Source organism: Octopus sinensis, linkage group LG20, assembly GCF_006345805.1.
Source record: "Octopus sinensis linkage group LG20, ASM634580v1, whole genome shotgun sequence".
Classification (NCBI taxonomy): domain Eukaryota; kingdom Metazoa; phylum Mollusca; class Cephalopoda; order Octopoda; family Octopodidae; genus Octopus; species Octopus sinensis.
In genome coordinates, this window is record NC_043016.1 from 11,977,644 (window position 1) to 11,993,820 (window position 16,177).

The 16,177-nt window shown below is 32.8% G+C and overlaps 1 protein-coding gene across 8 annotated transcripts in view; it reads right to left on the bottom strand.

Annotated features, from left to right (window-relative positions):
• Positions 1-211: 211 nt before the first annotated feature.
• LOC115222587 (protein KIBRA-like) overlaps positions 212-16,177 on the bottom strand; it is a 96,650-nt gene continuing 80,684 nt past the window's right edge. For 5 of the 8 annotated variants that reach the window (XM_036511585.1, XM_036511583.1, XM_029792870.2 and 2 more), the window contains 7 exons: positions 14,126-14,335; positions 11,890-11,985; positions 11,159-11,321; positions 8,750-8,823; positions 5,226-5,249; positions 3,762-3,883; positions 212-1,546 (listed from right to left, as the gene is read on the bottom strand). In XM_036511585.1, coding sequence (XP_036367478.1) covers positions 1,426-1,546; positions 3,762-3,883; positions 5,226-5,249; positions 8,750-8,823; positions 11,159-11,321; positions 11,890-11,985; positions 14,126-14,335 — 810 coding nt within the window. In that variant the 3' untranslated portion in view covers positions 212-1,425. Of the gene's footprint in view, positions 1,547-3,755; positions 3,884-4,356; positions 4,398-5,225; positions 5,250-8,749; positions 8,824-11,158; positions 11,322-11,889; positions 11,986-14,125; positions 14,336-16,177 lie in introns of those variants that run through there. The other 3 variants (XM_029792874.2, XM_029792873.2, XM_036511586.1) reach the window with 3 other exon arrangements.

Here is a 16,177-nt window from a genome sequence, read left to right on the forward strand (position 1 = left end):
ACATATACATACATACATATTTATACATTCATATATATATATATATATATATATATATATATATACATACATATATATACACACATATATATATACATACATATATATTATATACATACATATACATATATATATACATACGTATATATATATATACATATATATATATATATACATACGTATATATATATATACATATATATATACACACACACATATACATATATATACATATACACACACACACATTCTTACATGGAAATAGCATATTTAAATTACAGAGAAATATAGCTATTAATTTTCCTAAGTTTTTTTTCCTTTCCTGATTTCTAACTAAAGCAGTCACATTTTAAAAAATTTCCTCATTTTAAAAAATTTCTTCTTTCTTTTCTTTTCTTTTTTCCTTTTTTTTTTGTCATTTATGGTATAACATGCCTTGAAATGGCTAGTAAAGACAAAGGTTACAAGAAAAGTTCTTTAAAAAATATACTGTACACATATCAAAAGGAAAAAAAAAAATTAGCTTTATAAATATTTATCTACAAAATCATGTATTTTCTTTATAAACACTGTAACAAATACATCTACATAAAATATCTTTGAAATTCTTAAGGAGTGGACCAAAAACTTAGAAGTACTAGTTGTAACACATTCTTTGTAATTGAACGCAAAAAAAAAAAAAGTGGGGGGGGGGGCAACAATACTTTTGAATATGTAAACAAGTATTTCATAGCATGACCAAAAAAAAAAAAATCCACAGATTGTATAATTACATAGATCATAATCTGTTGTTGTTTCTTGGGTGTGAGGGAGAGGGAATAAGATGAAGATGGTAGTTATCTAGCTTGCTCTTTGATAAGAGTTTCTAAATTCTCCAAAAAGATATCTGACTTATCAATCACAGCTTGTCAGCATTTAAAGGTGGGATTGAGAACAGAAAGACAGCTAGACAATATAATTTACACAAAAAAGGATTAGAAAGGCCCAAAATTTGCACTGCCTTTTTGTTGCTTAAATTACAATTCATTCATACTGTAATTTAATCTGTTTGCAACCACCACTTTGGATAAATTCCACAAGTAAAAACAAGTGAATTTTTTTCTTTCATTTTATAATTTTTTTGTAAAAAAAAAAAAAAACTAAAGATAATTAGAGAGTTTTTTGATCTGAATATTTTAGTAAATTTAATGATGAAGCAAATATTTTATATATATATATATATATATATATATATATATATATATATATATATACATACACACATACATATATATATATATGTATATGATTATTTCCTGCATTGCAATTGCCTTCTTGAAAGTGGTGGTAGCAGTAATTATGGTGGGTTCATGTTTGTGTATATAAACAGCTTTTTTGATAAACACTGTCCTTCAGAAACACACAGAGACTTCCTGCAAATATTCTTTATACTTCTTCCCCTGTACGGTCATCATTTAGAAATTCTTCAAACCTTTCATCTGCACTAGTTTCACTTGGAACGACAGGAACTGTAGTGTTATCAATTGTAAAAAACACCATCTTCTCTCTGAAATATATATGAAAAAAAAAAAAAAAAAAAAATTTTGTTTTTTTAAAAATAGTTTTTAAAAAGAGTGATTCATCAGTTTGAACAATTGTTTTCAAAGCTGAATGTGCTAACTTTACCCATCCAACTGTAAAAGAGGAACAGGTTTTATTTGGTCAGACAAATTGAATCAAAAAGATTTTAAGAAGCCTTGCTCAAAGGTACAACATAATGACAACAGATGGATTAGAACTTATAGTTCATTAGCTTAGCATCAATCATAAAAAAAAACAAAAAAACAACCTACAAAAAATATATGCAGCAGCAGTAGTACCAGTGTCACTGCTACTACCACCACCACCACCACCACAAATATCATCATTGTCATCAACACCCTTTTTAATGACTCTTCCATCCTGCTATGGCTTGGGCAGTTTGACAGAATCCTGAATGAGAAAAACTGCACCTGAAAACTGCAGTGTGTTCCTATATCTGCTTTGGTAATGATTCTTTGGCCAGATCCCTTCCTAAGAGCAACCATTTTACAGAAGGTACTGGGTTTTCTTTTTTCTTTTTTTTTTTTTTTGCACCAGTAAGGTTGCCTTGCACCTTTATAGACCCATAAACTGGAAGTCCATTTTTACTCTTTTCCTACCTTTCCTACCCAATTAATGACTAAGAAAATTGAAGACGGGTTCTTATAACTTTTAGCAAATGAATACTGTGGATCAAATTAAATCCAGTGTAGTATAAGTACTTGATTGAATATAGAAGAATAAAGGACAAAAACCAATACTGTCTTTAGAGAAATCCAAATATTAATCACATTGATGTAACCATAAGCTTCAAACAGTAATTCATACCCGACCCTCACCACAATGTGGATAAGGCTGTGTAATTAGTAGAAGTACACTCAAGACAGTAATTCAAACTTTGGGATCAAAGTTTTGCAGGTATTAATCAATGATATTTCCAGCAGACAACTTGTTCCTCTTTTTTTTTTATTTATGTAAAACTTCCTTCTTTTATAATTAAGCTGTTATTTCACCTTATCTACATTATAGTAAGTTAGGCTATGAGGCTGTGAATGTGCTTCATAGAAACATCAACTGGTATACAGCCTATCAGCCAGAGACAACTGTGAGAACAACTATAATCATAAGATATTTTGCGAACATAAATACTGTAACTGTTACCTTATCAACACCTGAGTAGAGGTAATAAGGTTCAATCTAATCAATAAGAAAATAATAAAAGAAGTGGACATTGCCAACCTCCCATGGCACATAAAAAGCACCATCCGTACGTGGTCGATGCCAGCGCCACCTCGACTAGCTTCCGTGCCGGTGGCATGTAAAAAGCACCAACCGATCGTGGCCGTTGCTAGCCTCCCCTGGCACCTGTGCCAGTAGCACGTAAAAAGCACCCACTACACTCACGGAGTGGTTGGCGTTAGGAAGGGCATCCAGCTGTAGAAACACTGCCAGGTCAGATTGGAGCCTGGTGCAGCCCCTAGCTTCCCAGACCCCGGTCGAACCGTCCAACCCATGCTAGCATGGAAAACGGACGTTAAACGATGTATGTATGTTACTATTCCTAATGTAAGGATGCTATGTGGTCAAAGATAATCATCAACGTCAAGGAAGGGTCAACAAGTTCTGACCCTTACACTGCATTCTTGATCTCATTATCAATAAACTATCCTATCTTTCACTTAAAAGTATTGATATTTTGCAAACTACTGTATATGCAGAAAAATCTAACATGTTCTCCAATATATTTAGACTAACCCGACCAATAAATATGTTCTGATTTCTACTTTCTCTACCATTCACTTGGAAGTTGGTAATTTTCTTTGATAAGAAAGGCATGCACTATATTGGACTGGCGTTTATGAGCAAATAATGATAGCTTTCTCCTACTGATTTGGAAGATATTTGAAATCTAGTCAGGTTAAAATTAAAATTACTGGTTTTATTTGTGTACAAATAGGAAGTAATCAAAAATGGAAGGGGGTTCTTCATAATTTAATTAATAATGAGATGATAATAACTGATGGAAAAATAGAATTGTTATATATAGAATATATAGAAATTAAAAAAAGATATATGAGAATAATTTTATAATGAATATAGCTAAAACATAGCACAGTCAATAAATTTTATCTAAGCAAATTATATAACAAAAAAGGTACAAAAACAATTTGAGACAATAAGAAAAGGGAGGTTTTCTTCACCTGAAAGCATTCGGGAAATAATTCTTTTGAATCTTTTCAACATCTCTAGTAACTTTTTTCATAATTTGTTCAGCACGTTTATTTTGCTTTGAGTTGTCGGGATCATTTTCACTTTTGTGAGCCTACAACCAAATTAAAATGGTTATCAGTTTAAGTAAAATAATTTAACAAACTAATAAGCAACTAAAGACAAGCAATTTCTAAATATTTTCTATAAAAATGATTATGAAAGATAATTTTTGTATTTAGAACGGTGATTATATAAAAAAAAAAAAAGATGGTAATAAAAAATCAGCATATGGTTCCCCTATTTATTTGATGGCATTTGAATTAAATTTGATTGTTTAATAATATAATATTTTAGACAGGATAATATAAAATTATATTTAAAAAAATATATACTAAAAAAAAGGAGGGGTGGAAGTGGCATGTAAAAATGTCTTTTATAAATAAATTCTGGGATAAAAATCCAACTGAATGAGAGACTAAATTAGTCTACTCATTAACTATTTAATTTTCTACACACAAAGTTACAACTCGATTCTTTTGTCAGTTATTTTAAGGTCTTAAAAGTTTAGGAAGCAACATAGCTTACTATTTATAATGTCAGCAACATTTATCTGAAGAACATAACGACTGGAAAATCAAACATGAAAAAAATTAATAACTTCATAGATCTTTGCTTTACATTAGATATTGAGGAATGTTTAGTTTAATTTGAAATGTCTGAAACACGTTCTCAAGCTAAAAACAATGCAACTAAGAGAAACAAAAGAGAGATATAAAAGTTAATAAAAGGTTCTAGTTTAGTAAACTAAACCATGCATCAAAATATTGGAAAAATAGTACGAAAACTTTTTGAAAATTATTTTAAATCTTTCTTTTTTTTGCTCAGGCAATGCAAAATAATGAAGGTCAATTGTAGAAGAGATTTCAAATGAAGCGTGCAAACAACAAGATTTTGTAGAATGTTTGAAAATTAAATGTTTTTTTTTCTTTTCTGAAGTATTATATTGATAAAAATTCAAAATTATTGACATCTTTGAAAAATTAAAAGGGGGTTTCTCAGAAACTATATCCAATATATATAACAGTTTCATTTATTTATCTGCTTTTAAATGAAAAAGAATTACAAATAAATATATAAATGAACAAATAAAATTTGTATCTGGCTAACAGTTAAACATGACAATATCCTTAAACAAATACAGCAAACCAGAGTAAATCTAAAAGACTCAAACATTTAAAAAAATCTTTTTTTTTTTTTAAACAAAAACCGTAAATTTAAAACACTAATTCAGAAATCAAATTCAACTTTACAAATCAAAATTCCATGTGAATAAGTCAAGCATGGACCTAATATTATGTTGAAATATAACATGAGTTTTTAAATCATGCAAAAGAAACTAGCCTTGGAAAATACTATCCATGCAAGGGTATTAAGAAAAACAAACAATTTCTTACAGACTTTCCACTCGAAACTATACTCTGAAATGAAAAGGTAAGCTATAAGGCTAACTACTAAAGTTTACGACAAATTATTTAGAAATTATATTAATTGCATCGCTGTTGCATAATGTAGGTCATTTAAAATACACATACATACTGGTATATTTAATTCTTTTATTATTATTTGGTGGTAGTATAATTATCATTATATATGACATATGTAGATGCAGGTATGAGTATGTGGTTTAAGAAGTTCACTCTGGAATTACGTGGCTTTTATGGTTCATTCTCAATTTGCTGTGGCTATCATTTGATGTCCTCTAAGATAGCTGCAGCTTGACCTCTACTAGCGAGTGAAATTTGGTAGACAGAAACTGGAAAAAGCTGGTCATAAATCGACCCCAGTACTTTTGTCTCAACAAGTTTGGTCTGATCCAATCAAGTATGGAAAAGTGAATGTTATGATAATGATGACGTACTATTATACAGTACATAAAACAAAATTAAATATATCATCATATGCATCCATCAGATGGTCAACATGGCTATCATAATGCCTGTTTTAAGTTTAATTTCAACATATAGTCTTATAAAAATCCTTTGTCAAATGTAACAAAGAAATATATATATTATATATATTTATATATATACACACACACACACTAAAGATATACTCACAGAGTGCATGTTTAATGCCATAACCAAAAACACAATTATTAAAACTAAATGAAATATTTAGTCTTAGTTTAAAAAATATTAATTTATGGCTTTTAACTAACAGGAAGAACAGGATAAAATATGGAAGTCAGATTTAGTAGTATTTGAATTATGTCCCTTTACAAGGCTGAAGTTTAACACTGCCTTTCAAATGGTCAACATGACAATCATAATGCATCTGTCATTTTAGTTTAATTTTGATGTAAGGTCCACTAAAATCCTTTGTCAAATGTAACAAAGAAATATATATATATACACAAATATATATACACTAAAGATATACACAGACTTCATGTATAATGCCATAACCAAAACCTCAAGTATCAAATCAAAATTTTTTTGGGGAGAGGGGTTTATAAAATAAAGCATCAGTCAAGTATTAGGATTCATTTAAGTAATTATACTCCTCAATCAGGATCTGTGACCAATGTACCTAAGCTTGGAATTACTATTATTTTTTTGTAATTTAGGGGACAACCAAATTTTGCAGACAGAATATTTACATAGAAACAAAAAGCAAATGAATCTAGAAGGTCTATATAAATATAGTTCATACCATCATAGCTACATGTATCAGAAGGTCTCACAAGCATGCAAGTAGCAAACCTAAAAATAGGCAAACTTATTACAAATCTGTGTCTTAACCAGCCATATATCTTACGTCTTTCAAATGTAATGGAATCACTACTCCACAAATACGGATTTACTATAGATTCTGCTATTTCCATTCTGTGCCAAACTGAAATCGTGCAAAATCATTCTCTGCAAGACCCTTTTTTTAAAAATATTTTTTATAAAATGTAATCAACAGTTTTTACATTTTCCAGCAATACTAAAAGCAATTTGATTTTTTCATGTCCTTCATTCCTAATTTTTACATTACAAATGTTCAGAAGTTAGCTCGATATATACATATATGTTGTCAGTTGCTTCTAAAGTTACTGACATTCATTCAAAATGCAATATAAATGCTGTAGCTTTAAAGAAAACTTTCAAACAGTAAAAAAATAGCATCCGTTATATAGAAGTCATTTATTTATTTAGTTATTATGTTTGATTGTAATGAATCATGTCAACTCCACACTCAGTCTTGGTGGTAGACACCAGAGTAAATTTTTTCCTCCTTCCATTCAATTTTCCCATTTCAAAAGCTAATGCTTTAACGCTTCTTGATGTTTAATTTCTTTCATCACAGCAAAACAGACACAACTGAGCCAACAATTGTTCCTTCGTTCTTGTTGTAAACAGATATCACTGTCAGATTAAAACTGGCAAAAATTTCAACCTCTAAATTTTTTTTCTACTCTAGGCACAAGGCCTGAAATTTTGGGGGAGGGAGCCAGTCAATTAGACTGACCCCAGTATACAACTGGTACCTAATTTATCGACCCTGAAAGGATGAAAGGCAAAGTCGACCTCAGTGGAATTTGAACTCAGAATGTAAAGACATGAAATACCGCTAGGTGTTTTGCCAGCTCACTGCCTTTCACCTTCTAAATTGTTCTTGTCTTCACCTTTTAGTCAATGGAAACATGCATCATCCTACACCTTCATTTACTCTCTCTTATTCCAATTTCCTAAATACTATTAAACAGATACTAACTGGTGACTGTTTCTATGTTACAATGATTATCCAGGACTGACAAGATTTTCACGGTTAAATTCCTTTTGTAATAAAACATCACATGTCAAATCAAACTAACTCTTGAGACCTATAAATTAACTCATCTTCCTTTGAAACCATTAACTTCTTTAAGAATCTATAATCAAACTACTGACATTTGTTGATATACTTACCAAACCATATATCTACTTTATTTTTCCTTTACTATAGATGAAGCTTCAACATACCTACACTACTCCTACTTGTAGCCTCCTTAACCCTTCAACATTCAGATTATTGTGTCAAATGTAATTCTTATTTAGTCTCATTTTAAAAAATTAATCTTTCTTCATCTCATAGCTTTGAGATTTTGATGATGTAATTTTTTTATTTTTAGAATGACATTGTAGGGTAGATGTGAGAGGCCAGAAATGGCTGGTTTGAACATAAAACATGTAGAATTTTAGAGCTGGATATGACCAGTCTAAAGGCTAAATAATTAAGCTTTACTCCGTCAAACGACAGATTACTCTGTCAAATGACATTTCATTCTGTCAAATGTAATACTGTAATGCTTATTTATTCACATTGTTTTAAATTAATCATGTTTTATCTCACAGCTTTGAGATTGTAGTAATGTGGTGTGAGAAAGCAGATTTGGTTGGTCTGAACATTAAACAGGTAGAATATTTGGGCCAAATATAACTAGTTTAAAATCTAAAATGTTAAACTGGATATGCTTCGTGTTCACTGCTTGAATTAGACAAGTAAAATTTAACAAGAAAATCACAAGCATTATATATCTTATTTCTCGTGAAAATTTCCTCAAAGACTTTTTTGTCAATGATGTATCTAAGACGATGACGACAGCTCAGTTTTTTTTTTTTGAGAGTAAAAACTTAAATCCTTAGAAATCAGAAGATGATCTCTAAAACTAAACTGGTAATAAAGCTCAATTCCTCTGGTCAAACTTCTAGCTTAACAGAATCAATAATCAAGTTAAAAAAAAAAAAAAAAAAAATGTACCCTTTTGAAATTTAAAAAGTGAACTTACTAAAATATTTTCTTTCCAAACTGGTATAACAAATGCAGTTAGATATTGTCTAGCATTGTGTAGGCAAACATGTTAAAGCGTCGAAGAGAACTAAATATGTCATAAAGCAATATATCCAGAAGAGAAATTAAGCAATAGAGAAAAGAAAAGAAAACAAAAACGTACTAGTTTATCAGCTTCAGATAAAAGCCTTTGGAAATTTTCATCATCTGTAAGCCAACTTGGTAGTTCATTTGCTCCTGAAAGATTAGAAGGAAATTATAATTCAACAAGTGTTCGTTATTACAGGAAAACTTTTTTGGAAGTAGTCAGTATGGTTTGAAAATTAAAATAAATTTTAATTTAAGAATTATTACAATTTACAGACCTTTGGAAATATTTAAGAATAAATTTGGAGATCTAACTAGAAGAACGAAAGACTTTAACTTCCCCTTCTTATTAATATGGAATAAATAGGCAAGTGCAAAAGTTTATCAACAGATGTCCCAATGAGGAGACCTGTATGTGATCATTTGATATGCTATGAATAGTAACCAAATCTTGGAAAATCACACCCTACGGCCATAAAAAAAAAAGAAAGAACATACTCGAATTATGTAATCCCAGATACACTAAGATGAAATAAAAGTGGATGGTTGAAGCTGCAACATCTTTGATGATAGGTTTACTTGATCAGGGAAGATCTGAATTTTAACAACTGATGCCAACCTTCTTGAGATTGGAAAAAGTAACTTTGTCACTCACAAGTGAGTATAACTTGATAGTAGATATCATGCTTGTGCCAATTGTTTCAAGTGCTTTTGCAGTACCTTCTCACCCTTGACTTAACAGAACATCCACGGTGTGTGACAGCTAGAAGGAGAGAGGGGGCTGGTACCAATAATACTTAGCTGGTACTCATTTACAGTTGAGCAGATAGGGAACAACAGGAAATGAAGTGCCTTGTTGAAGAACACAATGTATCTACCAAACCAATCCATAATTCAGGCCTAACAACCGCCTAATCACTGGGTTATGTGCTTGAGACCACCACCAATTATTTCATACAAAATGTCCCGTTTTGAAGCGTTCATATTTAAATCAATAACCTTCATTATAATTTCATGTAAGAAACTTTTTATTATATTGTGTTCCAAAATAACCCCTTAATAATGGTTGTTACACAGGATCATCATCACCTTCATCAATTTAACATCCACTTTTCCATGTCTGCACGGGCCAACCAGAGTTCAGTGAAACAGACTTTATACAACTGGATGCCCTTGCTGTCACCAACCCTTACCGGTTTCCTAGCAAGGTGATATCTTCCTATGGTCAGGCATGTTTTCACAGAACATTGGCAATGAATGACAATCATTTACAACAATCAGACAGTGTCAACACGCACAGTTTCTGTCTACTATTTACCAAATCCATTCAAAGCAATTTTGAAATTAACCGTTTTCAAAATTAATTGAAACGCCCAGCATAAAAGCAACAAACATCAGACAGAATGCTTCGTTGCTTTTGCTTTGACTCTCTGCACTTTGAACTAAAATTTTGTCTGAGTCAACTTTGCTTTTTGGGGGTGGGTGAGGGTGTCGAGAAAAAAAGGTAGAAAAAAATCCTAGGCAGTGGATTGGGGAAACTCTAAGAACAGCAGACAAGATGTCTTGCAGTGTTTGTTCCAGCTTTTTGGTGTTCAGAGTTCAAATCCTGCCATGGTTCAATCACTAGGATGATAGATTTATGTCTCTTGCTTGCTTTAACACCACCACCTGACCCCTTGAATGCCTTTAAAGGAGTCTTAAGCTGTTACAAGCATTTGGGCCAGGTCTCTAGTTTGAGGGTACCTTCCTCCCTCCCACCCACCAATGCACCCAATCAGGAGCCTTGAAAAGAGTCACGGGTAATGCATTTGTCTGATTATTGGTTTCAAATTTTTGCACAAGGTCGTCATTTTGGAGGAGTGGGTAAGTTCATTTCATCGACCCCAGTGTCTAACTGGTATCTATTTTATCAACCCCAAAAGGATGAAAGGGAAAGTCAACCTCAGAAACATTTGAAATTGGAATGTAAAGACAGATAAAATGCTGTTAATAGATAATATATCCTTTCTAATATAGGCAGAAGGCCTGAAATTTGCAGGCGGGGACTATTCAATTACCTCAACCCCTGTGTATAACTTTCATCAACCCTAAGAGAGTGAAAAGCAAAATCAACCTCAGTGGAATCTGAATTCAGAATGTAAAGATAGACAAAATACCACTAAGAATTTTGCCCAGTGTGCTAATGAATCTGTCAACTTGCTGCCTTGAAACTATGTACATTATTAAACAGGGTAACAAAAGGGTTAACAGTTACCGTTTTTGCAGTATTTTCAGTTCCATCCATTCTGTTCAGACATCTTTCAGTACTAACATACAAACAACAATGTGTACCCTAAATATGCAGTTCTCTAATTTTGAATTTATTCCTTGTTGGTATGTAACATATAAACAGCAATCTGTACTCTTAATGTACTTTTGTTCTGAAACCATTCCTATTTTGGAATAAAATTGTTTGAGACTCATATTTTTTTTTTAAGATACATACCTCTTGCTTTTGCTTCTTCCATCCCTTTTTTGAGTTCTTTTAATCTGTAAACATCATCTCTTAAATGATTAAGACGTCTTTGGGAGGCTTGAAGATCCAGCTCCAAGTCAACAGACGTGCGTATTGGCATTTTTCTAAGAGATGAACCAGCTGCACCTGGCAGCTAAAAATATAAAAAAAAAGAGAGAAAAAAATGAATGTATCAGCAGTATAAAAGCAGGATTTTAAAAATTAAAATTGCAAAGTTTATAGAGAAATAATGTCTAAAGCCTAAAAGTTTCTCCTATGACTGAGGGAGAACAGAAGAAAGAATATTAGATGATGCTACGTTGAGGAATGAAGGATGGTAAGAGAGAAGATGGAGGAGTATGGCAGAGGACAACAGGGAAGAGGGAAAAATGAAAAATTTTATATATATGAGGGGGTGCTGAAAATTTCTTGGCTTTAAGGGCATTGTGAGAAGCCTGGTTGGAGGCCCAAACTTCTGAATTCTTTGACAGAACTTAGAAAAACTGAAGGATTACTGCCAATAAGTGTGCGAATCTGAGAGGGGAATATGTTGAATAAAGTCATAATTAACTGATCCACCTGTATTTGCTTTTACCCAAATTCAAGAAATTTTCAGCACTGCCTTGTACTTAGGGAAAAACACAAGCATTTTACAAAACAATAATAATAAAAAAAAAAATAAGTGCCAAAGCCAGTTATGAAGAACAAGAAAATATACTCACCCTTTTCCACCTTAAACTTTGCCGCACTGTAGAGTTTCTTTGGAATGGCCCACGTTTATATAGAGGCATAGAGCTGTCACTATCACTGCGGTTTAACTGTAGATAGAAAAAGTTTCCATTAAGATATAATTCGACTATTTCTGTTCTTATCATTAGAGTTGATCTGCATACACCACCTTTGTTCATTGTATGTATCACACTCATATAATCATAATTATTTATAATTGCTGTACTAAAGAAGATTTGTACTCCACAGCAGAAGTTTTAAGGCCACTCCACCCTGGTGAAGAGGATTGGCATGAAAGAGTCCTGCGCCAATACCACATAAAGTACTCATGCAGTGCCATGTAAAAGCATCCAGCACACACTGTAGAGTGGTTGGCATTAGGAAGGGCATTGAGCCGTAGAAACCATGCCAAATCAGACTGGAGCCTATTGCAGCTCTCCAGCTTGCCATCCCTGGTCAGACTGTCCAACCCATGCCAGCATGGACAATGGATGTTAAACAACAACTACAATGATGATGATGAATTCTTTACGAGTATAATTACAATTTATTTTAAGCACATAATATGCTTCTATAACTAATTGATGACAAATGTGCTGCTAATATTGCAATAAAAAAAAAATCACATGATTTTAGTATCAGATTTTGGGATAACAGAGAAATCTTTATTGCTGTGTAATGATTTGCAAAATTTTCTCCAACTAAATTTTGCCACCATATCACTTTTTGTCTTCATTCATCCCTTCACTGAACAATTAAAAAATTTTTTTTGTTTGCTTGTTGCAGTGAGAAGGGAAAAATATTATCCAAAGCTCTGTTTTGGGTCATTTTTGGCTGGGAGAGGAAAAATTACGAGAGGAATAATTACAAGAGGCCAATGCAATTAGGACCAAGTTTGAATATGTTAAAGGTCAGAGGATAAGGAATGAATTTAAGAAAGAAAGAGCACCAGATGAATAATGTTTTGAGAAAGTGCTAAAGTAAGGATCTCAGGGTGTAAATGCAGAAAGAGATGAAACCAAACGGAATGGTATTTGGATTCTTTTATTCTTTAACTCATTTCAGTCATTTGACTGTGGCCATGCTGCAGCACCGTCTTAAGGGATTTTAGTTGAACAAATTGACCCCAGAAGTTATTCTTTGTAAGCCTAGTACTTATTCTATTGGTCTCTTTTGCTGAATTGCTATATTATGGGGATGTAAACACACACTCACATAAATATATATACAAACACACACACATATATATATGTTTATATATGACAGGCTTCTTTTAGTTTCCATCTATCAAATCCACTCACAAGGCTTTGGTCAACCTGAGGCTATAGTAGAAAACATTTGCTCAAGGTGCCATGCAGTGTGACTGAACCCAGAACCATGTGGTTGGGAAGCAAGTTTCTTACTACATAGCTTAAAGCGAGACAGCCAATAGCCTAGAAAATAGTAATTTTAGTGGTCTCATTATTTAAACATTTCTCTTGGTATTATTGATTCTCAGAATCACAAATGATGAAACTGGAGAGCTGTTTACAAAGGGGAAAGTTGAATAACTTTTATATATATTTCAGACACAGAGGCCAATCATGAGAAGTGAATGAACCTTTTACTTCTGGTGATGGTTGTTTATGAAGCTTACTCAACTTTCCTTTTCCACATTGTCAGAAACTTCCCTTCTTTGTTATTTGTTATTTTACTCCTGTATCACGGTGCCCAAGCAAACTACAACATTCTTATAATATTCAAAATTTCTTCCTATTATTATAAAGATACACCTGTGAATGTTTTATGAGTACAAAAATGACAAAAACCTTAATTCTGAAGCCTTTAATTATAAGCTTCAAATTTTGGCACAAGGCCAGCAATTTAAGGTAGACATGACAAGTAGATTACATTGACCCAGGGTTCAACTAGCACTTATATGACCCATGAAAGGACGAAAGGCAAAGTTGACCTCAGTGGAATTTAAACATAGTATGTAATTACAGTTGAAATGCCTCTAGACATTTTGCCTGGCATGCTAACAATTCTACCTTGAACCCTTTAATTACTAACATAAAATTAAAAATTATCACTAACTGAAAAAAAGAATGACTTTTGCAAAACACTGTAGAATTGACAAAGTTTTCTTAGAATTTGATATATCTGTATTAAGTTCCAAGATACACATGCATTTGAAAACCGCGAGTAAAGTGATTAGTGCTGCATAAAGGAACAGAAAATGTAACTTACTTTACAAACATATGCACTGCCCTGTCTGTCTGCTGGTGAAAATGTCTGAGAACGTCTTATTGTACTCTTTCGAACAGTTTCTGTGGGACGTTTCTTTGCTTTGTACACAAAATCACCATCTGTGTTTGTTCCCTTTTCACAAGTTTTGATTTCATCACCAGTATCAACCGATTCGTAGTTATCCAACGACGTCCAGCCTATAGATGGGTCCTTTTGTGGGAATAAATTTATAAAGATTTTTTTAAAAATCACATGTAAAATATAAAAAAAACAGTAACTGAAATAAATTAACCTTACTGATAGAATAATTACATTTAGCATTAAGTAGTGTTAATGAAGTCTTTTGTCTCAAGCACTTTAAGTAATAAAGCTGTAATAATACCAGTTATAGAAAACTACAATTGAGAAAAGAGCAAATATGTCAAACTATCTGTAGCAACTATCAACTTCCATATTTATCCTAAAGGATTTTATAATCTTTTATAAATGCCTTACACTCAGTCATTTAAAGTGGCCATATCCAGCCTCTCACATCTACTTACAATGTCATTCTAAAATTAAATGACCACTTCATTGAAATTTCAAAACTATAAGATAATGCATGATTAATTGAAAACAATGGGATCATATATGCATTGCATTTGACAGAGTAATCAGAATGCTAAGAGATTAAATGAGGCACAAAATGTAAAAGTACTCAACAACTGCAACATATCCACACATCTCACTCTAATAATGTGTCCATCTGTTCATTTAACCCTTTAGCATTTAAACCGGCCATATCCGGCCAAAAGTATTCTGCCTGTTTTATCTTCAAACTGGCCAGATCTGGTCTCTCACACCAGCCCTACAATATCGTTCTAAAAATTAACGGTTGCCCCATCAAAATCTCAAAGCTACAAGATAATGAATGATTAGTTCAAAACAATGTGGATAAAGAAGTATTAATTTTGGCAGAATAATGTGAACACTAAAGGGTTAATGTTTGTTTTTCTATGCTAGCATGGGTTGGATGAGAAGTTTTTTGAAGTGGGATTTTATGTTTTTTCTGGTGCCAACCCTGACCTGTTTTTCAATGGTACAAAGTGTTCAATCATAATATCAACAAGGAATGCAAGCATCAACATTTCACTCAACCAGTGATAAGTTGTAGAATGTCAACATTCACACACATCTGCGTATGTATCTCTCATCATTTTAGCATAATTTATCCATGACTGCATAGGGAAAACAGAATTCATTGCAGCAGATTTTCTACAACTGGATGCTCTTCCTGTCACCAACTTTCACCTATTTTCAAGCAAGGTTATATTTACTCATGGCTTGAAATATTCTGTGGAAGATTGGAAACAAACAACACTACTTGTATGACGATGATGATGATGATGCTCATTTACAAGTATCACGTGATGTCTAGGTAAGAGTTCACACTCACACATACAATATATATATACAGTGTGCTTCTTTCAGTTTCCCTCAGCCAGGACTGTGATAGAGAATATTTGTTCCAAGTGCTAGGCAGGGGGTACTGAACTCAAAACCATATGGTTACTAAACTAACTTCTTAATCAAGCCATACCTGCACTGATTGCCGCCACATCCAATTTTCCATGTTCATTGAACCCATGGCTAGATCTCTTCCCAGCAACCACCGACTCTCACCTGTCTGCAAGCAAGGTAAGTTATTCCCCTATGGTCTGACATGCTTTCACAGAAAGTTGAAAGTGAAGGACACAACAAGTATGACAGTGACACTTGTTCACGACTATTGTGTGAAGATGTCACAGTATGTGTGCGTGTAGGTACAAGGCCTGAAATTTTAGGGGAGGAGACCAGTTGATTACATCAGCCACAGTGCTTGCCTGGTACTTATTTTATCAACCCCTCTTGAGCATGAAGCCTGACAGAGGCAAAGTGAATGAGTTCCTCTCGAGTGTTGCGCCTGACAGAAGCAAAGTGGCTGAGTTTCTTTCGAGCTTTATGCCTGATGGAGGTAAAGTGGCTGAGTTCCTCTCAAGTATTGCACCTGATGGGGGCAAAGTGGCTAAGTTC